At 37.5% G+C, this 23,741-nt stretch overlaps 1 protein-coding gene across 1 annotated transcript in view; it reads right to left on the bottom strand.

Annotated features, from left to right (window-relative positions):
* The window catches only part of BRCA2 (BRCA2 DNA repair associated), a 75,680-nt gene that overhangs the window by 36,155 nt on the left and 15,784 nt on the right, over positions 1 to 23,741 (bottom strand). The window contains exons 11-16 of the mRNA XM_008158157.3: positions 17,932 to 22,803; positions 15,079 to 15,174; positions 9,408 to 9,477; positions 5,198 to 5,631; positions 4,331 to 4,512; positions 2,311 to 2,498 (exon numbers count right to left, since the gene is read on the bottom strand). Of these exons, the coding sequence (XP_008156379.2) occupies positions 2,311 to 2,498; positions 4,331 to 4,512; positions 5,198 to 5,631; positions 9,408 to 9,477; positions 15,079 to 15,174; positions 17,932 to 22,803 (5,842 nt within the window). The remainder of the gene's footprint in view (positions 1 to 2,310; positions 2,499 to 4,330; positions 4,513 to 5,197; positions 5,632 to 9,407; positions 9,478 to 15,078; positions 15,175 to 17,931; positions 22,804 to 23,741) is intronic.

Below are 23,741 nucleotides of genomic sequence, written 5' to 3'. Positions count from 1 at the left end.
AGACCCCAAACTGTAAGTTACATAGAAGAAAATATAGGTACCAAACTTAAGGACCTTGGTAGGAGAGAACATTTTATAAACTTCATCCCAAAGGTGAGGGAAATAAAGGTAAAAAGAAATGAACGAGTCTATATCAAACTAAAAAGCTTCTGCACAGCAAAAGAAACTGACAACAAAACAAAGAGGTAGCCAACCAGATGGGAGATGGTATTTCAAACAGTGGCTCTGACAAAGGTTTAATTTCCAAAATGCATAAAGAACTCAGAAAAATCAACATCAAACAAACAAACAACCCAATCAAAAACTGGGCAGAGAACCTGAAAATACACCTCTTCCAAGAAGACAAACGAACAGCCAATAGACATATGAAAAGATGTTCAACCTAACTGGCCATTAGGGAAATGCAACTCAAAACTACAATGAGATACCACCTCACACCTGTTAGAGTGGCTATTAACAAGACAAGCAATAACAAGTGTTGGAGAGGTTGTGGAAAAAAGGGGAACCCTCATTCACTGCTGGTGGGAATGTAGACTGGTACAACCACTATGGAAAGCAGTTTGGTGATTCCTCAAAATATTTAGAATAGAGCTACCAATCCCTCTTCTGGGTATATATCCAAAAAACTCCAAATCATGTACAAAGATATATATACCCCTATGATCACTGCAGCATTATTCATAGTGGCCAAGACATGGAAACAACCAAACTGTCCTGTGATAGAGGACTGGATAAAGAGGATGTGGTACATTTACACAATGGAATACTACTCAGCCATAAGAAAGGATGGAATAGTGCCATTTGCAACAACATGGATGGACCTTGAGAACATTATACGAATGTGATATGTGGGACATGAACCTGAAACTTGTGAACACAAACAGCAGTGTGGTGGTTGCCAGAGGGAAGAGAGTACGGGGGAAAGGGAGTCCTCGTATATGGTGACAGAAGATTTGACTCTGGGTGGTGGCCACATGGTGCAATATACACATCTTGTAACATAGAAACCCACACCTGAAACCTCTATGTTTATGGTGACCAATGTCACACCAATCAATTTAATTAATAAATAAATAACACAACAGTAACAAAATAACAAAATATTCTAATTACCTAACAAAATACATAACAAAAATTTAAGAAAAATGTTTTATTACTTCCCCAAAGCACAAATTTTGGAAAGATTTATAGAGGTATTAAAGAACAAGGGGCTCTGGCCAGTGTGGCTCAATCGGTTGGAGCACTGTTCTGTGAACCAAAAGCTGTGAGTTTGATTCCTAGTCAGGGCACATACCTTGGTTGCGGGTTCAATCCTTCATCCAGACACATATAAAAGGCAACAAATCAATGTTCTCTCTCACACAGATGGTTCTCTCTCTCTCTCTCCCCCTCCACCTCTCTCTAAAATCAATAAACATATCCTCGACTGAGGATTAAAAATATTTTTTAAATAATAAAGGCACTATAGAAAGGTTTTTCATCTTTTTCCAGTGGCTTAAGCCTTAAGGTAATACATCTCTGATAGCAAAAAGTTTAAATTATGTTTATATAAACATTAGAATCATAAGAAGTTATATAGTTTCTAAATTGTTGTGTTAGGGCAGTAATGTTTACTAATTTTTGGCATTACTGATATTTAAGTACTTATGTTTAATTTTTAGCAATCTATTTCATATTTATTGAAATACACAGTGAAAGAGAATATGACACAAGTGTACTTGTGTGGAGGTCTATGATAAAGCCAATTCAAATTTAATTTTTCTTATCAGTCTTTATTTTGTAAATGTATAAGGAAAATGACCCAATTTAAGAAAACCAATTCATTAAATGCTAAGACAAACCATAAGTCACTTTTTAAAAGATTTCAGCAAAATGCCAATTGAACCATAATGCGTTTAAAATGACTTGATGTAACTCTAGCTGGTTTGGCTCAGTGGACAGAGCATCAGCCTGCAGACCAAAGGGTCCCGGGTTCGATTCTGGTCAAGGGCATGTACCTCGGTTGCACACTCCTCCCCAGCCTCGGCACTGGTCAGGGTATGTGCAGGAGGCAACCAATCGATGTGTTTCTCTCACATTGATATTTCTCTCTGTCTTTCCCTCTCTCTTCTACTCTCTCTAAAAATCAATGGAAAAATATCCTCAGGTGAGGATTAAAAAAAATAATAAAAAAATGATTTGATGTAAAAATTTGACTCCTAGCCAACTTTTTAAGTTCAAGAGAGATAAGGAAAGAGAAAAAAGAAGAGCTTGTGAGGAAGAATGATTACAGAACATGTAAAAGTTAACACCTCTTTTTGCACAGAGTACCTATAAAATTCTTCTTTTCCAGCCTTCCCATCATCGGAGGGTACAAGCCATCCACCGTCAGCCAGCTGTGTTCCTTTTCCAGCCCGTGAGCCTTCCTTACCAAAATAATCCTGAGTGTGAAACTGAAAAGACTCTGCATTTTTGCTGTTAATTGTTAGGCAATGTTTAGAGACGCCATACATATACAGCTGCCCAAAAGAAATAGAAAAATTTGATAATGAATGAAAAACAAAATCAAACAAAAAAGCATGTTTCACAGAATAGAAACAATTGTAACAAACTGAAACTGAATTTACTCAAAATTTTCATTTAAATATTAAAATATTCACTATAAAAACGTTTATCTTATTTACTAGAAGCTCAAATGCTGATGTACTGGAAATGACCCCCCGACCCCCCAATTCGAGAGTCTGTTGCTCCTTTTTCATTCCCCTGTGTATATGCCTCCTGCTATATCTGCCACTGGAAGTCATTGTGGGGGGAAAAAGTAACAAGGTTTTACAAAATCTCTTAAGTTAAAAAATTTAGAAGGGAGAGAATAGTAAAAAGTGTATTTCAGGGAGTCTGATCCCAGGAGGTCAGATTTCTACATAGGCCTGGCCTATTTCAAGGTGCTCACTTTCACCCCAGAGGCCTGATCCCAGAGTATCTTTTCCTTCATTCAGACTTCACTCTGGAGTCAGACTCCTTGCTTTGGAATTGTGGCTCTTCTACTTACTTAGTTAAGTGACTTTGGGGGCGGTTACTTAACCTTCTCTGTGCTTCAGTTCTTTCATCCATAAAATGAACAAAATAATGGTGCCTTTCTTTTAGGTGCTTGTGAAGGTTAAATAAGATATAACCAGCAGGCACAGAGCTTAGAAGAGTGCCTAGCACATAGAAAATGCTCAATAAATGTTACCTATTAATATTACCAATATCATTTTCACTTTTCCAGTGCCTAAAATGCTAACTAGATAGTAATCCTATCTAATAAAGAGGGAATATGCTAATTGACCCTCACGCCGTCACAAAGATGGTGGCACCCACAGCCAATAAGGAGGGAATATGCTAATTGACTGCCATGCCCTCAAAGATGGCAGTGCCCACAGTCACAAGATGGCGGCGCCCAGTCCCCTCAGCCCCACTGGGGCGCCTGCCTCCGGAGTCCCCCAGTCCCCTCAGCCCCACAGCTGCCCAGGGCTGCCCAAGGCTCAGGTAACCAGGGCGGGCCGAGGTTTGCACTGCCGGCAGTGGCAGCAGCAGAGGTGTGATGGGGTGTCGCCTTCCCCTGATAGCCAGGTTGCCTCCCGCCCCTGAGGGCTCCCGGACTGTGAGAGGGGGCGGGCTGGGCCGAGGGACTCCCTCGTCCAGTGCATGAATTTTCATGCACCGGGCCTCTAGTCTATAATAATATAAGCATAATATGCTAATTAGACCAGATATCCTTCTGGATGAAGCCAGGGCTGCGAGGGAAGCCCGGGTTCTTAGTGCCTGTCGGTGGCCGGAGGGAAGCCAGTGCCAGCAGCTGGGGAAAGGAAGGCACTCTTGCATGAATTTCATGCACTGGGCCTCTAGTAGCTTAATAAGAATCCTCTTTTAAAACTGTGAATAACTCTTAGTGAGTCAGGACTACGAGTTATTCACAATTTAAATTCAATGAGACTATTTTCCTCTATACACCTAGCCAAGAGCACTTATAGTAATAAAATACATTTTGAAAGGGGAAGAGAAATACTACTAGTAATTCTGAAGTATAGATCACTCTGTAGGATTAACCTTTTGCACTCGAATGTCGAGTGTGACTCGACATGGTTAGCATCGGCAGCAGCTCGAGAAAAAAGCGAGTGCAAAGGGTTAAGGCAGTAGAGGAGGAGAAGGCTGCCCCTGTAGGTGGATTAGGAACATGATGATTTCATTCATCCATTCATTGCTGCCTCAATTGGTTCTTTGTTTAAAAAGGACAATTTGGAGATACCAGTTAATAAAATAAAATTACAAGTTGCTATAAAAGCTATTAGCATTGTCAACAAAAGCATACCTGTTTATGGGAACATGCAGAGGGAACTTTGCCTTCTACTGCTACTTTCAGAGAGATTCTAGGCACAGTGGATGTTTTTGCAAGATACAGACTTCCTGGCTGTGGAAAAATTTGTTGGCTATGTTTCTTTTTAATACGCATATCCTGTATATCTCTGGCATTCTGAAGATTTGCATTGAAATCTATTAAGAAATAAGTAGCAAAAAATAATACTTGAGTATTAAATTTAAAAAGCACAACCCTTGCTTTATAAAATTATACATTATCAATTAGCTCTCATTTTAAATCTTCAGGCATGAAAAAAGTTTCAACTTCTAAAGAATAGAAATATGTCTATTATTTTCATTTCAGATTTAGAAGAAAATAAGTAGCCTAGGAAAAAATATATTCCAGTAATAGCAATCCTAGGTGTATGTCTAATTACATTTTTTTAAAATATATATTTTATTTATTTTTTTACAGAGAGGAAGGGAGAGGGATAGAGAGTTAGAAACATGAATGAGAGAGAAACATCGATCAGCTGCCTCCTGCACACCCCCTTATGGGGATGTGCCCGCAACCAAGGTACATGCCCTTGACCGGAATCGAACCTGGGACCTTTCAGTCCACAGGCTGATGCTCTATCCACTGAGCCAAACCAGTTAGGGCTAATTACATTTTTTTAGAACAAGAAAGTCCACAAATAGTTACCTTTGAAAGACATTAGAGTTATTTAAACCTAATCTCTGGACTTGGAAAAATCTAAGGCATTAAAGGTTTTGAAATTATTAATCATTACAAAGGGGGGAAATCCTCAAAGCATTATTTAATATAAGAAATATCTAACTGAAAGGCAAAATTATGTCAACACAAATTTTCACAAAATACCGAAAGGTTCTTCTTCACACTTTGTGGAGATTATAGTTGCTACTTGATTGGAGTTATCTTTGTTGGGCTGATGAATTTTACTGCCATTAATATTATTTTTACTACCACCAGAGCCATGTTCATCTATGTTTTCTTGTTTTTGTTTGTTTTCTTCCAAATCATTATTGCTGCCAAGACACTGATTATCTCTGTGAAAATGTGATTTAGTTTTAAAAGGTGGGACAAAAACTTTCATTGGTTTGCCTGTAGTAATTGAGTATCTCCTTTTTTTATTTTGTGTGGCAGGAACCTTATAAAATGGCTGTCCCGAAATTGATAAATTGCTTGAAGATTTTTCCAAAGTTGGCTGTTCATAAAAATGAGATTTGGACAGAAATTCTTGACCAGGTTCAGTAAAACTTGGAGTCTGTATTTTTTGCCTTTCCTTAGTTGTGCTACAATGGGAAGAAAACATTTGTTTGATTAGTTACCAATAAACATATATATATACACACACACACATAAAAATTATGGAATATGCATTTTTGGGGAGACCCTTATTGCTACATGGTGATACTATTCTGCTGTTTTACATTTCATCATGGTTACCACCCAAAACAATACCACCGCCAAGTCCATTACAACTTCTCATACAAGGACACCATTCTTTGACTTTACCTCGTACTTCCCATAATAGGAGTCTGTCAAACACAGATCCTTGTGCCTCTCCAGGTTTATCTCCTTACTCACTCTTTAACCAGAGAAAGAGCTATCTGTCTTCTCGTGGCTAACACCTTCACCTGTACTCCTAACCCCAACTAATAACTGTCTTTTCAAGAGTCCCAATCTTTCAGTTATTATTCCACCTACTTTTTTTCTTTCTCTATCACCTGTTGATATCTTTTTTTTAGTGCTCCTTTCATTTAGCCAGAAAACCTTGCCCACTCTCCCCAAGACATTTTTTCCTCAACCTTGTCTCCCCTTCAAGTTCATATTCACTGTTACTTACCGCTCGTGGCCAAACCTTCCTAAATAGATAACCCTCGGTTTCTATTCATTGAATTCTCATTTTTCCCACTACTCTATAAAAATTGTTCTCAATAAAGTTATTCATAACCTCCCAAATGCCAAAAAAATATTGCTTCATATGTACACTCATTCTACTAGACTTTTGGCAGCTATGACAGTTGACTTTTTCCCTCTTAAAATTCTTACCATTAATATCTACCCCATTGTTGTCCCTTTATTTGTTTGTCTCTCTCTCTCTCTCTCTCTCTCTCTCTCTCTCTCTCTCCCCCCCCCCCCCCACCCCCGGTGTTTTTCTTCTTTCAGACTCTTAAAAATATTTCTGTCTCCAAAGCTGGATTTCTTTCCTAGACCCTTCCTGGGCAAGGTAAGTTATATCGATTGCTTAAATTAACATCTACCTAACAATACAAATATTAACCTGTAACTCATGCCCGGCTTTCTCTTAGATGTTATTCCCACACTTTGAACTGTATAGGACACAAGGCCCAAACTAAATTTATCATCTTCCCTAGCATATACATTCTTCCTAATATTTGATATCTTGTTGAAAACACCATACTTCCTTTTACCCAACCCTAAAACCCTGGAATTAATTTAGCTACCCATTCATCTATCCATCAAATATTTAATGGGGTCCTAATATGTGCCAGGCACTGTCTGGCTGGAGGACAGAGTGACGAACAAAACAAAATTATAGAGTTTACATTCTAGTGGAGGGAAAGAGACAATATGTCACATGGTAGTAAATGTTATGGAGATAAACTTTCTGGTAATTAGCATCTGAAAAAGTCTATGCTCACACTTATTTGATATTTTATTTATTTACTAGAGGCCCGGTGCACGAAATTCGTGCACGAGGGGGGGGGGGTTGTCCCTCAGCCCAGCCTGTACCCTCTCCAATATGGGACCCCTGAAGGGATGTCCGACTGCCCGCTTAGGCCCGATCCCACCAGGCAGTCGGACATCCCTCTCACAATCCAGGACTGCTGGCTCCCAACTGCTTGCCTGCCTGCCTTCCTGATTGCCCCTAACCGCTTCTGCCTGCCAGCCTGATCACCCCCTAACCACTCTGCTGCCAGCCTGTTTGCCCCCAACGTCCCTCCTCTGCCGGCCTGGTCACACCTAACTGCTCTCTCCTGCAGGGTTGATCACCTCCAACTGCCCTCCCTTGCAGGCCTGGTCCTTTTCAACTGCCCTCCCTTGCAGGCTGGGTGCCTCCCAACTGCCCTCTCCTGCTGGCCATCTTGTGGTGGCCATCTTGTGTCCACATGGGGGCAGGATCTTTGACCACATGGGGGCAGCTATATTGTGTGTTGCAGTGATGATCAATCTGTATATTACTCTTTTATTAGATAGGATAGAGGCCTGGTACAGGGGTGGGGGCCAGCTGGTTTGCCCTGAAGGGTGTCCCGGATCATGTGAGGGTTCCCTTGGGGCATGGGGTGGCCTGAGCGAGGGGCCTGTGGTGGTTTGCAGGCCGGCCACACCCCCTGGCAACCCAAGGGGAGGCCCTGGTATCTGGAATTTATTTTCCTTCTACAATTGAAACTTTGTAGCCTGGAGCGGAGCCAAGCGTGGGGCTCCCTCCGAGGCTGGCAGCCATCTCTCTTGGGGTTATAATTGAAACTTTGTTGCCTTAAGCGGGTGGGCCCGGCCAGGGTGTTCGGAAAGCTTTGCTTCCCCTGTTTCCGGCGGCAACCCTGGCCTGCTCTCTCAAGCTCTATTCTGCCGCCATTTGTTTGAATTTGTTTACTTTCTATAATTGAAATTTTGTAGCTTGAGTGGAGGCTTAGGCCTGGCAAGGGCAGGCAGAAAGCTTGGCTTCCTCTGTTACCTAGGAAACCTTGCTCTCTGTGGCTGTAGCCATCTTGGTTTGGGTTAATTTGCATACTCACCCTGATTGGATGGTGGGTGTGGCTTGTGGGTGTGTCAGAGGTATGGTCAATTTGCATATTTGTCTATTATTAGGTAGGATTCCCCCCTCCCCCAGATACAACAGATAGGAGGGAAGACAACATTGCTCATCACTGTTAGTCTGCTGAATGTTATCTTCATTGTACTGAGGACCCTTTTAATCAAGGAAACTCGTCCTTCAGTACTGATAAACTTTTTCTTTGAAATTACTCTCTTAATTTTTCCTATTCTTTCTTTTTCAAACTCCAAATTTTCAGACTTTTCTGATTATCTTTTCAGTCCCCTTTTCATCTCTTTCTCTTTTTGTTCTACATCCTGGTAGTGTTCATAACTTTGATCTTCTATTACTTCTACTGAGTTAACTTATTTGTGCTATCATATTTTTAATTTCTAAGAGCTCTTTTGTACACATTTTAAGGATGCAATATGTTCTCTTTCCTAATAATATTAGTTTTTTAAAGTTTTCTTCTCCTTGCAAAATCTATATCCTGTAAGTTCCTTCCTTTCTCTTTTTTTTCTTTTGCTTTGTTTATTTTTGTACTTTGGACACTATCTTTCATAGAGGCTTTCTTCCAAAGACAGGTGATCCTTGAGTAGCTCTTCTTATTTCAGAATGAGGCATTGAAAAGTCAACAGGAAGCTGTGTGGTATGGGTTTGCCCATTGTTGACTTCACTGTCTGGTGATCTGGCTATGCTGTTTCACATGAGTACCCACAACTGTCAGTATTTTGGGTTTTTCTACTGAGCTGGTCATATTCCCCAGAAAAAAATCTTCCAGTCTTCTAACTGGAGGCCTGGCTGCCAGCAATGGAAGCCAAGTATGGGAAGGAGTCTCTCTCTCTCTCATCATTGATGTTTCTCTCTCTCTCTCCCTCTCCCTTGCTCTCTGAAATCAATAAAAAAATATATTTTTTAAAATCTTAGTAATTTTAGAAGGATTTTAAGGAGATAAAATATTTTCCATATATTCCTTTCTTTTTTTTATAATGAATGTTGAGTAATTTCCTTAACCCCATTCAACCCCAGTACCTTATCCATAAAATGGGAATAAAATTTGTTTGACTACTTTATAAAGTTATGACTAAAAAATGAGCTCGTATATGGATAGCACTATAAAGTATGACCCAAGTATACAATGATCTAACCCTTATGCAGGCTTCAAAAGGGAAGAATTAACTTCTATATGCATGTTAGTGCCATTAATTTTAAAAATATTTATGATAAAAGATACCCATACTTTCCCTACACTGGATTAGTAGAACTTAAAAAAATGTAAACATGTCTTACCATAAGGGTCCACAAGTAATTGGCTCTAATGAAATGTGATGCATAAACAATCTTCTATCTTTTATTGTGCCTAGAAAAATATTATTTTACATTATGTTTCAATGAAAATGCATTTTATATTAGTTATTAATGAAAGTCTCATAGGATATTTTATTTACTATGTCTATTCATCACACATTCTTTTAAATATTTACACATAAAATTTGATATAATTATAGATTTTAACATTTTCAATGCATATAATGCATGCTCAGTAAATAACTACCAAAAGAAATGTTTGATTCACACTGATGACTGTATTCCAAATAACTCACAGTACAAACATATAAAATAAATCAGTATAAATTCAGTCAGCCAATGTTAATTGTAACTCAAAGGTGTTAGCCAATGAAAATATCTAATTTAAGATTTAGTCTTGTAAAGGTTTAGAAGCTAAACTTTAGGTATTATTCTCAGTATGTAACTTGTACTTCTTATATCTCTAAGTAGTCCTTTGGAAAGGGAGCAGTTGAAAAAACTAGAATTTGTAAATAGAGCCACTTGATCACAAGTATTACATAATCATCAAAAGAATGAGGAAGATCTCTACATACTCATTAGGAATGATGTTCTAAAGTAAACAACACCGACAAACAAAGAAGGTATTAAACAGTGTATAATATACTGATACCTTGCCCTAGCCGGTTTGGCTCAGTTGACAGAGTGTCAGTGTGTGGACTGAAGAGTCCCTGGTTCGAATTCCGGTCAAGGGTACATGCCCGGGTTATTGGCTCAATCCCCAGTATGGGGCATGCAGGAGGCAGCCAATCAATGATTCTCATCATTGATGTTTCTATCTCTCTCTCCCTCTCCCTTCCTTTCTGAAATCAATAAAATATATTTAAAAAAATATATATATACTGATACCTTGTAAGAAAGAATAATGAGTGTATGTGTGTGTGTTATGGGTATGTATGGTAAATTTGAAACTATTATGTAAGACAGTGAATCTCAAAGGGTGATTACTAGGGAAGGGATACCCACAACTCTATTAGGGAATCCAAGCTGTCAAAGCTATCTTGATAATAATAATGATGATGATAATAATAATAAAGTCATATATGGTTTTTTGTTTGTTTGTTTAAAGTATTACATATGTGTCCTTTTCCCCCCGATTGACCCCCCGCCACTCCCACCCCCGTCTTTCATTGTGTTGACATTTTGAGTAATTATGACATCTGCATTGCTCATGTGTCCTGTTGCAGACTTTAGTGTGATGACTGTCTCAAAGAAATGTATTTATGTAAACTTTTCACACACTTCTATTGTTACTTAAAAGAATAACCAAAACAATTAGTTATCCAGACTTGGATATTCAGGAGCTATTTTCTGAAATGAATAAAATGAACTTGTCACTACAAGGAAAACAAGTGACAGTATTTGTTTCCAGTGGTAAAATGTAAGCTTTTAAACGAAATTAGAATTTTAGAAGGCTTTTATCTGGCTCTGTTAGCCTGACAGCTTCCAAATACTTAAAAAACTTTTCACATTATATCAGTGATGACAAAAAGCAATTGTTTAATATTGTGTAAATATATGTGCCAATATTTGGAAGAACCGCATAACTGAGTGAATTAATATTTTCAAAAATGACCAATGCACAATGTACAAAAATTTAAAATTTTCAGTTTTAATTTCTAATATGATAAATACAAATAAATGTAATCCACATGCACAGACCTTCTTCGGGATCCTTAATAATTTTTAAGAGTATAAAAAGGTCTCCAGACCAAAAAGTTTGAGAACCACCAGTGAAGGATAAATAACTATGGTAGTTATTATGAACCAAGAATTATAACATGAAAAAATAATGACACCAGCAGCAAGAATAGTTAGAACCCCAATCTTGTTTTTGAAAAACTATTAACCACTGAAAGGATCATTGGAAAAACAGAGATTCTAGGAGTAGGGCAGGGAATTACAAGGACACCCTAGGAAATCTTTTTATGGTAATAAAAAGCACGAAAGTGCTCAAAGGTTAATAAAGGCATGTTAAAAAAATTAAAAAAAACCCTTGTGAAATACTGTAAAAAGGTTTCCACTTTTAAATTTAGGATAATTTAAATAAAAAAGAATGTTTTCTTTTTGTGAAAATGTACATTATGTATATTTTACTTTTAGACTTTACACATGCATTATAAATAAAAATCAATTTTATTCAACAGAGGAAAAAATTCATTTTCTACCACTAGCAGAATTATAGTACTATTCCCTACTCTGAAAAGATGATAATTAAAAGGAAAGAATTAAGCTTTTATCCAGCCTTTTTAGGGAGAACTATAGTTTCTCCCCAGTTGTTAAGGAAAAGCTCTTCCTTGCTGAAGAATCCCAGCTACTGAATGTATAAGGAATAACATAAATTGAAAAACACTATTTCCTAACCTCTAATTAAATAACTGATTCAAGTAAATATCAATTGATGTTAAAATTGTTAGTGAAAGACTGGTAAACTGGATATTTTCACAGCCCACAAGACTGTCCACAGATTACCTCCTAATTGCAAATGGGAAAACAGACCATTTTAATGAAGTGATCTGGTGGTTAGCACCTTAACCAAGTGATCAAATCATCTGACACAGTGTGCCCCTAATGCAAACATGTACACAGAACTTCTATGAGGCATTCTTGCCAAAAATGCATAACCCAATTCTAATTAAGTCTTTGATCCAAATAGGGAATAGAACAAAAAGTTAAATGATACTACAAGCAAACAAACAAATCCAGAATATAGGACAGTCTACAAAACAACTGGCTTGGTAATTTAAAAGTGCTACTGTATAAAAAATAAAGTAACTATAAAAAAGCTAAGAAGACCACTGTAAATTAGATTATATCAGATATTAGGCAACTTTCTTTGGTGATGATGGCTCTGTGGTTATACAATTATGAAATGTCAGATCTAAAACGAACACTCAAATGTTTTTTTGTGTGTGTTTTAAAAAATATATTTTTATTGATTTCAGAGAGGAAGGGAGAGGGAGAGAGAAATAGAAACATCAACAATGAGAGAGAATCATTGATCAGCTGCCTCCTGCATGCCCCATAATGGGATCGAGTCCACAACCCAGGCATGTGCCCCAACTGGGAACCGTGACTTCCTGGTTCATAGGTTGACACTCAACCACTGAGCCACTGCAGCTGGACAATGCTCAAATGTTTTAACACAAACATATCCCAATAGATCTATTACTATATATGTCCACATATTATATATAATTAGATAAAACAAACATAGCAAAAATACTAATACTGTTGAATATAGGTGCTGGCTAAATGGGTAGACCCTCAAATTTTTTGCATGTAAAAATGTTCATAATAAAAAATTAGAAGGAAAAGAATCATTCACTAGCAAATTGTGAATGATTATCATGCTGAGAAAAAAAATCATTAAAAATATAAAAAATAAGATATGATGGTCAAATAAATACTGAGTATATACTGGCTTAAGATAATCCCCCAAAAGGTTATAATAACATTTTATGCAATAGTATCACTGTTACAATTACATGCATTTTTTTCCCATTTACTTCTTGTAGGACAATGTCAAAAACAATGGTTTTAGAAGGACAAGATTTTCCTATATGCATACTACCTAACACCATTCTTTTAATACCTAGAAAGAAGTCACATCTTACACAGGTTCTCAAGACAATTTATAATGTAACTAGAGGCCCGTTGCATGAAATTCGTGCATGGAGGGAGGGTGTCCCTCAGCCCAGCCTGCACCCTCTCCAATTGGGGACCCCTTGGAGGATGTCTGACTGCCAGTTTAGGTCTGATCCCACAATTGGGCCTAAACCGGCAGTCGGTCATCCCTCTTGCAATCTGGGACCGCAATCTGGGACTGCTGGCTCCTAATTGCTCACCTGCCTGCCTGCCCGATCGTCCCTAACTGCCTCTGCCTGCCTGCCTGCCTGATCGTCCCCAACTGCCCTCCCCTGCCAGCCTGATCTCGCCCCCATTGGCCCTCCCCTGGAAGCCTGATCTTGCCCTCAACTGCCCTGCTCAGCTGGCCAATTTGGTTCTGATTGGTCGGTTTCTATGCCAGTCAGCATCAAAGGCTCCGCCTCCTAGGCAGCCATGGGCTCCCCACAGCACCCACATTTGGTTCTGATTGGTCGGTTCCTATGCCAGTCAGTGTCTCTGGGCCTATCAATGGGGCCTGATCAGCAGCCCCAGTGGAGGCCTGGAGAGAAATGGAGGCATAGCTGCTGGCCAGACTAGGAGAGAAAGAGAGAGGCAAGTGCTGATCAAAATCTGCCTCAGAGGCAACGGATCAGTACCTCATTCTCTCTTTAGGCCTCTCTCTGGCCCTGATTCGCAGCCCTATCAACAGTCAGTGCTGGGGCACCGCATGGCAACCCAGCGCTGACTGCAGGACTGACTTCTGGTTGGTTGAGCCTCAGTCGTTACTGGTCGTTATGACCTAGGGTTTTTATATATTAGGATAATTCAGTATGGTAAAAACTATCCTAGAAATTATTTCTATTTCTCATAAAGAATAGTAATCACGGTTTTTGTTTTCAACTCTGTTCAGAATTCTTGTAGACTAAAGTTTGAGAACCATTAAGTAAGGAGAAAGAAAAGAACACCAGAAATAATATAGTTTTATGGACATTTAAAACACTCTGTTTTAATGCTAACTTTCACATCTCTATCATGATTTAGAATATTCCAAAGTGTTCCTGCCTCTTGTGGGATTTATCCCATGTGTTTCAGAACCAAGCCTCCAGACAGTAATATATTTCTCCCTCATGATCTCAGTTCTTCCTTTCTAAACCAGGGACCAAGTATATCGTGAGCAATAGTTACATGTTTTATTTATTTTCAAGCATTTCATGGTAAGAACTTTGAATTTCCATCTAAATGAGATAGGAAGCCACAAATAGTTTTAAGCGGTCAAGCGACAGAATTTGACCTCTGTGTTACAAGAGTGATCCTGGCTGTTGTGATGCAAATAGGCTAGAGGAAGGGAAATGGCAAAAACAAAGAGAAGGGTTAGAAGCTATGACAGTGGCGTGGTTAAAGGCTGCAGGGGTAGAGAAGTGAAGCAATGATCAGATTCTTACTATATTTTGAAGGTAGAACCTATCGGACTTGTTAATGGGCTGGGTGTGAAGTATGAGGAAACCAGGGTAAAAGATGACATAAGGCTTTTATGTGATCAGCTGGAAGAATGGCAGTAAGAAAGGAAGAGCAGGTCTGGGGCAGGGGTGGAATCGGGTTTATTAGCAATGATCAATTCACTGAGATGCATATTAGCAATGCCAGCAGAAAAGTGACAAATCGACAAATGAATCACTAAGTCTGTAGTCCAGGACAGGCTAAAGACTGCAGATACAATTTGCGTAGTCACTGAAGTTTAAATTCTTACTAAATTTTTATAGCTTTTTTTAAATTTAAAAAGTCATTATTTTATAATAATTGCACATTTCCCAATTACGAAGAACTTCTGCATTATACCAAGTATTATGTAGGAAAAGCTCACATAAGTAAGGCAAGATATAAGTTTAACAAACTGTAAGGTCTTGTCCAATTATCTATATAATCAAAAGAGCTGAAAAAATAACTATAAGAATATTATGGATAGTACCTATAGAGAGGGAAAATATGGATAAAAAGCAAATTTTACCATCTGGAGTGCTTTTTGAAGCCTTTAAGGATTTTTCTTGATTTTCTATTATCCCGTCAAATTCATTTAACAAGTTCCTTTTGACTGGGGGCTCTCCTAAAAAAAATTTCCATACAGGTTTTCAAAAGCAAATAATAAAAAAGCCTATAGTCCACTTTTTTTAAAGCCTATAGTCCATTTTTAAAAACTAAAGTACTGACTCTTACAATATATTCAGCAAAAAATACATAATTATAATTTAAATAACGACCATTCTATTTTGAAAGAGAATATTCATTTTTCAATATCAATTTAATTTCTATTATTTTTTGACCATTTAAAATACCACTATTTAATTGGGTCTAGGGATAAACAGACATTACCCAATACCACAGATAAACTACTTTTTAATAAACTAGAACTGAATGTAATTCTAGGTTCACTGGCAATAAAGACAAACAAAATCTCTTCAAATAAATGTTTTTTCCCCTGCATTAAACTCAAGAGGAATTTATTACATAGGTCATTGAATTAGAGTCAGTGAATAGGAGAAAATATTTTTTAAATTACCAAAATTATGTTAAAATATTAGTAGAAGTAATACCTCTTATTAAAAACTCTACAAGGCTGAAAGTAAAATTAAACCATGATCCTAGATATGCATTTCCATGCCATATGGATAATATGTGGTAACAGATGCTTTGGTTTTTGATGCTTTATTAAAGGGAATGAGTTTGTAGTATTTAATAAGTAACAATATCCATTCAGGGCTTTGCCAAATGTTAGATTATAATGTGATTTAATTGTTTAACAGGGACCTGTATTAGTCAAATAACCAGAAGCTGATTAAGCTGTATATATTTGCATATCCGATACAATAAAGAGGCAATAAGCAAATTGACCATCACACCCTCACAAGATGGCTGCCTACGACCAGGCCGGCAGGGGGGTTAGTGAGGGACGACCAAACAACTGAACAAGCAGGCTGCATGGGGCGACCAGGCCGGCAGGGACGCTGTGAGGGGTGATCAGGCCGGTGGGGGGGCAGCTGGGGGCAACCAGGCTGGAAGGGGAGGCAGTTGGGGGCAACCAGGTTGGCAAGGGGGGCAGTAAGAGGTGACCAGGCCAGCAGGGGGGGCAGCTGGGGGCAATTAGGCTGGCGGTGGGGCAATGAGGGGCAACTAGGCCAGTGGGGGGGCAGTTGGGGGCGACCAGGCTGACAGGGAGGGGGAAGTTGGGGGCGACTGGGCCGGCAGGGGGGCAATTAGGGGTGACCATGCAGGAGACAGGTGAGCGATTAGGAGTCAGCAGTCCAAGATTGTGAGAGGGATGTCCGACTGTTGGTTTAGGCCTGATCGTCAGACATCCCTCAAGGGGTCCCGGATTGGAGAGGGTGCAGGCTGGGCTGAGAGGACCCCCACCCCGTGCATGAATTTTGTGCACCCGGCCTCTAGTAAATATATAACAGAGGTGAGGGAAATTAAACAGTGATGCTGTTGAGAATATTTATTAAAAGTTGTTTTTTTCTCCTGAGCTGAAGGCCAACCCATTTCAGTATACACATGAACAAAATGGGTTCCAATAAATAAAGTTATTATTTTCCATAAAAGAATTATGAGTATCTTTAATCATCTCTGCACTTCAGCATTCTGCACTAGACAAGAGTAATAGTTCAAGGTAAGTATTATAAACATAACACTCTGCCCATAACATAAACTTGGTATAGAAAGAGGCCTGGATAACGCAAATCTGTATCCACCAAGATAACGCAGGGCCAAAAGGTACCAAGGGGAAGAATGAACTGACTGGCGTCAGTGTCATTCTCTGTATGACGATACTGGACAAAAAGACTTGTGATAACTCTTCTGAGTCTATAGGTTTTTTTAAAGGAGCTAGTTTTTGAAGATCAACTACTTAAAATGATCAAGAGATTAAATTACTTAATATTATTCTTAGTCTGAGATACTAACAGAAAAAATCACATCTAATTATCCTAATAGTTAAACAAACTTGTTATAAGTTAGAATATAGTCCAAATGCCACTAAGACCAGAAAACTGATTTTGGAACACTTCCTAGATTTAAAAAATAAAAAAAAAGCAAGCTAACACCTATAACTAGAAACCAGTCTCCCCCCCCAACCCCCCGCCCCCAACTGTGCAACACGTTTCAATGCTTGCAGTCTGGCGGGCAGATGCCAGGCAATGGTTCGAGGCCAGTTTGCTCTGGCATGAGACTCAGGGGGACAGGCCTGCAAACCAATCTTTTAAGTTAATAATAGCCAGAATCTGAACCTCTGCTATCTATATTTATAAAAACAGTTAATAAGTTGTATTATACAGGCTGTTATAACATGAAGATAAGAGTTTCAGCCCTAGCTGGTTTGGCTCAATGGATAGAGCATCAGCCTGCAAACTGAAGGGACCTGGGTTCGATTCCAGTAAAAGGCACATGCTTGGGTTGCAGGCTCAATCCCCAATAGAGGGCATGCAGAAGGCAGTGAATCAATAATTCTTTCTCATCATTGATGTTTCTATCTCTCTCTCCCTCTCCCTTCCTCTCTGAAATCAATAAAAACATTTTTTAAAAAGCTTCAACTTTCCTAGAGAAATTAAAACTTTTAACAGTAATTTCTCAATTATAACTATATTAATAATGTCTAAAAATATACTAAGAACTTCAAAACACAATTTATTAGTATACAAACTCAAAGATATCAAGAGTGAAGTCACATCTCCCCAAACTACACTTAAAAGTATGGAAAAACATGTTTAGTGTATAATACCCCTAATTGCTATAAGCTAGGACACCAGGATTAATAAAGACTTAATTTTAAAAGTGATTGGCAAACCAAAAGGGAAAAACAGATACTTACCACTCAAGAAAAGTGCATCTCCTCTTCTTTTCCCAATTCCTGAATTTAACAAAGCCATTTCCTTATTTTGGCAGGTGAGAAGAATGTGTTCGGGATGATTTAGCAGTTCAGAATCTGTCAGATCACCATCTTCCATAAAAGCTTTGGCAATCTCCACTGCTTCTGTTTCAAAATAGTTTTCTGGATCTTTGGAATAAGTAGAACAAATTTCTGTATTTGTTGTCATGGGAAGATTAGGATAAGTTTCAGGTTTCACAATTTCCATTTTTATATTGTTAGGTAAAGCTTGTTCTTGTCCCAAAATATGACTGCTCCCAACAAGTGATACTTTGTTTCCTAATACCAATGGTTGTTCATCCTGCTTAAACTGAGAGAGACATGGAGAAGTTTCAAGAGAGTGAGTATTTTCTGAAAAATCACTTCTAATGTTACAGTTATTTGATAATTTAAATTCTTTATTGCAGGCCTTTTCCATTTTGCAGCTTGCAGAGTGTTCTGGAGTTCTATCAATACAGGAGAGAGGAAGTACTTTTGACACATCTTGTCCAGATGTAGGTGAATTCTGAAGACCATATTCAGTTCTGAGTGAATCAAAGTCCTCCAACATCCTTTTAACTTTGTTTAAGGAACTCTCTGAAACCGGAACCTGTTTTCCACTTGCTGTACTAAATCCAGAGAAAGCAGGTGATGGCAAATTCGGGGGGACATGTATCATAGTATTTTCTTCTCTTGTGAGCCTATCTGAATGTTCTTTATTAGGTTCAAATGATACTTTGGAAAAGAGCTGCTCGGCACTCTCTTCTAGCTTAGAAAAGATGCATCTGGTTTTCTGTAAGGCAGCATCTGACACTTGTACACATTTCCCACTTGCTGTGCTAAAAATCCCACAAGCATTAGAGACTGTATTAATTTTACAAGTAGCAGAAGCTTTCAAATTACTCTGACAAGGTAACATTTCAGAAACTGTCTCTGATCTAGACATACTTTGGCCATGTTGTAGAATTTGTTCACTCTGAATGCCAGTACAAACCTTATATGAATGCATGCTATGCTCTTCACTATCCAGAGGGTTAGGAAAAACAAAATCCTCGGAATCATCCACCACCTCATGATAACTTGTCAAAGTTTTCATATGGCCAGTGCCTGATTTATTCTCTGTGTTTATCCTAATGACCTTGGTGCAGTTGTCTGCAAATCTCTCTCTCTCTTTCATTCCATGTGAAACAAACACCATTTGATCACTTGCTGTACTGAATGCAGACTGTATCTCAAAATTATTTGAATCAGATACGGCTCCTTCCAGGGATGTGTTTTTATTTTTGTATGGTGAAGAGTTAGTCAAAAATTTCTGAACACAAGTATCTTCATTTACAGTTTGTCGGTATGTGCTTGCTTCTCTTATGGTGGCTATTACTTCAGAAAAACTAGTGTTTTGTTTTTCTTTGACATTCTTCTCTATTGACTCGATACCAAAATTGTCCATTTTATTTTTAGAGAGTGATTTTAATTTATCATATGTCTCATTGGAATGACAAAAATCAGAGTGATCCGAATTGCGATTAGACATGCTACTGTTACATAAATAAGTTGAATCTTGTTTTTCAGAGAGATGATCTTTGTCATTTTCAATTACGATACTGTTTGCGTGATTTCCACATGAAGGATTTTCTACACAATCCTCAGGATTGTCTTTTAAACATGTAACTTTGGCAGCATTTATTTTTTCTGGTTGATCATCTAATTCTTCTTCAAGTAGTGAAGCCTGATTCACAGAAAATTTTCTACCATGTCCTGTGTAAAATGCTACAGCAGAATTTTTAATGGCTGAAGAAGTGAACTGACTTCTGTAACAAGTTGTAGGACTCTTTGCTGTTTCTTTTTCTACGTTTCCAATTTTTAGATCAACACTATCTGACATTGTGAAATTTCCAGTTTGCCTGTATAAATTATCACTTAAGAGCCTGGGTAGCATAGCAAACTCATTAGAAACAAATTTTTTCTCCTTTAGAGAATTATGCGTTTCTTCATATGTTGGAGCAGTTATTTCACCAGTCTCACAAGCTAATGGAAACCCTACTTTACATTCTTCTCTGTCCTTTGGCACCTTTATTCTTCGATGACTATAATTAGTGGTTTCACTATCTTGCTTTTTTTCATCAAAAAGATTTCTCACTTTTTCCAGATATTCCTTCACAATTTTTACCTTTTTACCACTAGCTGTATGAAAACCCAACATAGTAGGTTCTTTGACCTTTTCGATTTCACATTCTGTTTGGAGAGTCAGCATTTGATTTTCAATACCAACCAAGTCACTTTCTTTCAATGTTTTGTCTTTAACCATATCTGTGTCCTCGTAACTTGAAATATCTATTTTGTTGACATTTATTCCAGAAAGTAATTCAGAATTCAAGGCATCTGAAAAGTTATTCAATTCTTCTTCTGCACATTTTTGATAAAAGAAATTCATAGCTTTATTTAATGAATCTTTGGAGACTGTGACATGTTTCCCACTTGCAGTCTTAAAGGATACATCGAAAATGTCAAAGTCTTTTATGTTTTGCCCCATCTTACTAGCAGTTAACTGTTGTTTATTTGATGTATGAACATGACATATTTCTTCAGCTTTTACAACTTCCAAACAAGTTAAATCTGATACACCTTCTTTGATTTCAGTGTTTCCTCCATTCATAAACTGGCCAGATGATTTTAGATGTATGTTGTGCTGATCAATAACACATGGCAAGCCATTTTCATCTTTATAAACACAAACTGTATCATTTTTATTTAAATCATTGCTATCAGATTCTCCTAAGTTATAAATATTTCTACGGGCACCAATAGATTTATCTTCACTTTCTGTGTTTTTCTTCTGGTCTTCAGTATTTTCTTCAACAAAGATGCCAGCAGCCATCTCAATATTATTTTGTTGTACTAGTTGGTATTTATTGTTTTTTTCATTAAAATTTTTATCATTGTTACAATTTTCCATCTGAAACATTGAAACAACAGTATCATTACATTTACTTGAAGAGAAATTTCTTGGATCTACTTCTGCAGAAGTTCCCTCACTAATATTCTCAATGTCACTGAACAGCCTCACCACTCTTTGCAGTGCTTCACTAGAAACATTCAGTTTTGCGCCACGAGCAGAGTAAAAGCCTCTGAACTGCACTTCATTTTTATCTGTTAAATACCCAAGAGCATTTTTGTTAGAGCTTGTTTTCAATGAGCAAACAGACTTTTGCTTATCTTCAAACTTCCTGCTGCTATCCATGAGAGGAGGATCAATGCCTTCCCCATCCTCAGAAGTGGTATGCAAGGCAGGCATCTGGTTTTCAGGTATTTCAAGTGGATTATTCTGCATTATGTGGCTTGGTTTTCTAAACTGTGTAAATTCAAACTGACTTCCTGATTCTTCCAATATAGTAGAAAGTTCTGTAATTTCTGCCTTTTGGCTAGGTGTTAAGTTATGTTTTGAATTAAAATCTTGCTTCAAAGACAAAGTTGGAGGAGTTGTGTGACTATTTTCACTATCAGACACAAGTGCACTACTCTGCTCACACCCAGATGCAATATCAGTTGACTGGCCATCAAGTGAGTGAGGTTTGCTTAGTTTCTTTTGATTTTCTAACAATGAGGTACTTATAATTTCTACACAGGCTAAGGTAGTAGTAAAATGTTCTTCAATATCTTTGAAGAACACTTTGCTTTTCTTAATGTTGTATTCAGAGAGTTTTATGTCTTTATTAGAAGCTGTTCTGAAGCCCTGTCCAAAATTGTGATTTGAAATAGGATCTGAAAGTTCTGCCCATGTGTCCATGTAATCATTATTTTGGTTTGATTTCTTATCTATATCGAAGGTCATGTCTGACTTTGAATCTTCACCTAGAATCATTTGCTGCATTACATTTTTTCTGTTCTCTGTAAGATCATGCGCTACATTTGATGAGTCAAAATCTTTTGTAATTGACACTTTGGCTACTTGTTTGTCATCAGTGCCTGTATCTACTACCATGATAGAGTGCTTGACAATAGGTTCTCTGACACAACTGACGTCTGCCTCTTTAAGTTCCTCATTATTTTCTAACAAAGGAATATTCCATTCATCAGTTATTTCAAAAACAAAATCCTTATTATCTTGGAAAAGTTCTTCAGAGTTTGAATTCACAGTTATTTTTGAAATTGAAGTAGTCTTTTCTTGGACTTTTTGGGTTACTGTGAGATTTGTAGTTTGGTTTAATTGTACCTTCAGAGAAGGTGATGCTACTATTATGCATTTTTCAGGTGACAACAGCTCAGCTTTTTTAGAATTTTCATTTAAAACACACATTTCTTGATTATCCATGGGAATATTTTTGGTTAAATTAAAACCAGCTTCACAATTCTTAAATTTTACTTTCTCTGATTTTTTATATGATTCTTTTCCTCTAGAAATCACATCTGGGTTTGATGGAGGATCCTTGGAGCCAGAAGTTAAAATGCTGGTGTTATCAAGGTCATATAAAATGCTTTCCTGGGATTGAAAGTGACTACCACTACGTTCCATTTCTGAATGTGGAATTGCAGGGTGAAATGCTACAGGTAAGACCTTCTCTTTTATGTCTAAAATTTGGTATTCTGGATCTTCTTCACAATATTTTTCCTGTAAGCATGACAGATAATCAGTTTCTGTAGTTATAAATGACTGCAGCTTTTCTTTATTAATTTTTGCTTCTTTATAATCAAGATCCTGAGATATTATTTTATTAGAAGAACTACTTTCATTATTAGAACATTTTCTCAGAATTCTCCCAAAAGAGCTGGTAAAAGACAAAGTTGGTTCTTCAGAATCATTCTGTAAGCAGTTTTTTTCCACAGAAGAATGCAATAAACCTATGCATAAGGAGACAAAGTGACAAAATGAAATTAAAGTACCATCAATCACATTCATTAAATATTTTTTACAAAGTTAAAAAGGTAGTACCTAAAACAAGAATTACATAGAAAGCAATAAATGAATGTCAGTTTAAAACGAAATTATAAATATTCTCTATTTGAAGTTAATACATATTCCAACCAAAGATAAATAGGAGCTACTATTTTTTGTAATATATATAAACTTAATCAAAATTAGCACATAGTTCCAAAAAAGCAGGTAGCTTCACAAGTAAAATTCAAAGTAATTTTATTGGAAAATAAAATTGTAGAAATATTCATTATTAATATTGGTGTAATAGAAGATGGAAAAGCAAGCACCAGGATTAATTCAGTCTTTCATATTGAAAAACATACAAAAAGTAAAATTTTAGAAATAACTTTAAAAATTGATTTCAGAGAGGAAGGGAGAGGAAGAGGTAGAAACATAAATGATGAGAGAGAATCATAGATCAACTGCTTTCTGCATGACCCCCACTAGGGATTGAGCATGTGAATACCACTACATTCCATTTCTGAATGTGGCAGTGAAGGGTGAAACCTGGGCATGTGCCCTGACTAGGAATAGAACCTTGACCTCCTGGTTCATAGGTTGATGCTCAACCACTGAGCCATATGGGCTGGACCAAAAAGTCAAATTTTAAAACCAAGTTCTGCATATGAAGGGTCTGAAAGATGACAAAGTCTCAATTATAAAAGCAAATGAGTTAAACTGCTTGGTTCAGTTCATTTTATTTTTTTAAATGTATTTTTATTGATTCAGAGAGGAAGGGAGAGGGAGAGGAAGAGAAATCTAAATGATTAGAGAGAATCATTGATTGGCTGCCTCCTCCAAATCCTCCACTGGGGATCAAGCCCACAACCCAGGCATGTGTCCTGACTAGGAATTGAACTGT

The sequence above is a fragment of the Eptesicus fuscus genome, chromosome 7 (assembly GCF_027574615.1).
Source record: "Eptesicus fuscus isolate TK198812 chromosome 7, DD_ASM_mEF_20220401, whole genome shotgun sequence".
NCBI classification, from domain to species: Eukaryota; Metazoa; Chordata; class Mammalia; order Chiroptera; family Vespertilionidae; genus Eptesicus; species Eptesicus fuscus.
The sequence above is the reverse complement of the archived record's forward strand: the minus strand, read 5'-3'. Positions and strand labels throughout refer to the sequence as shown.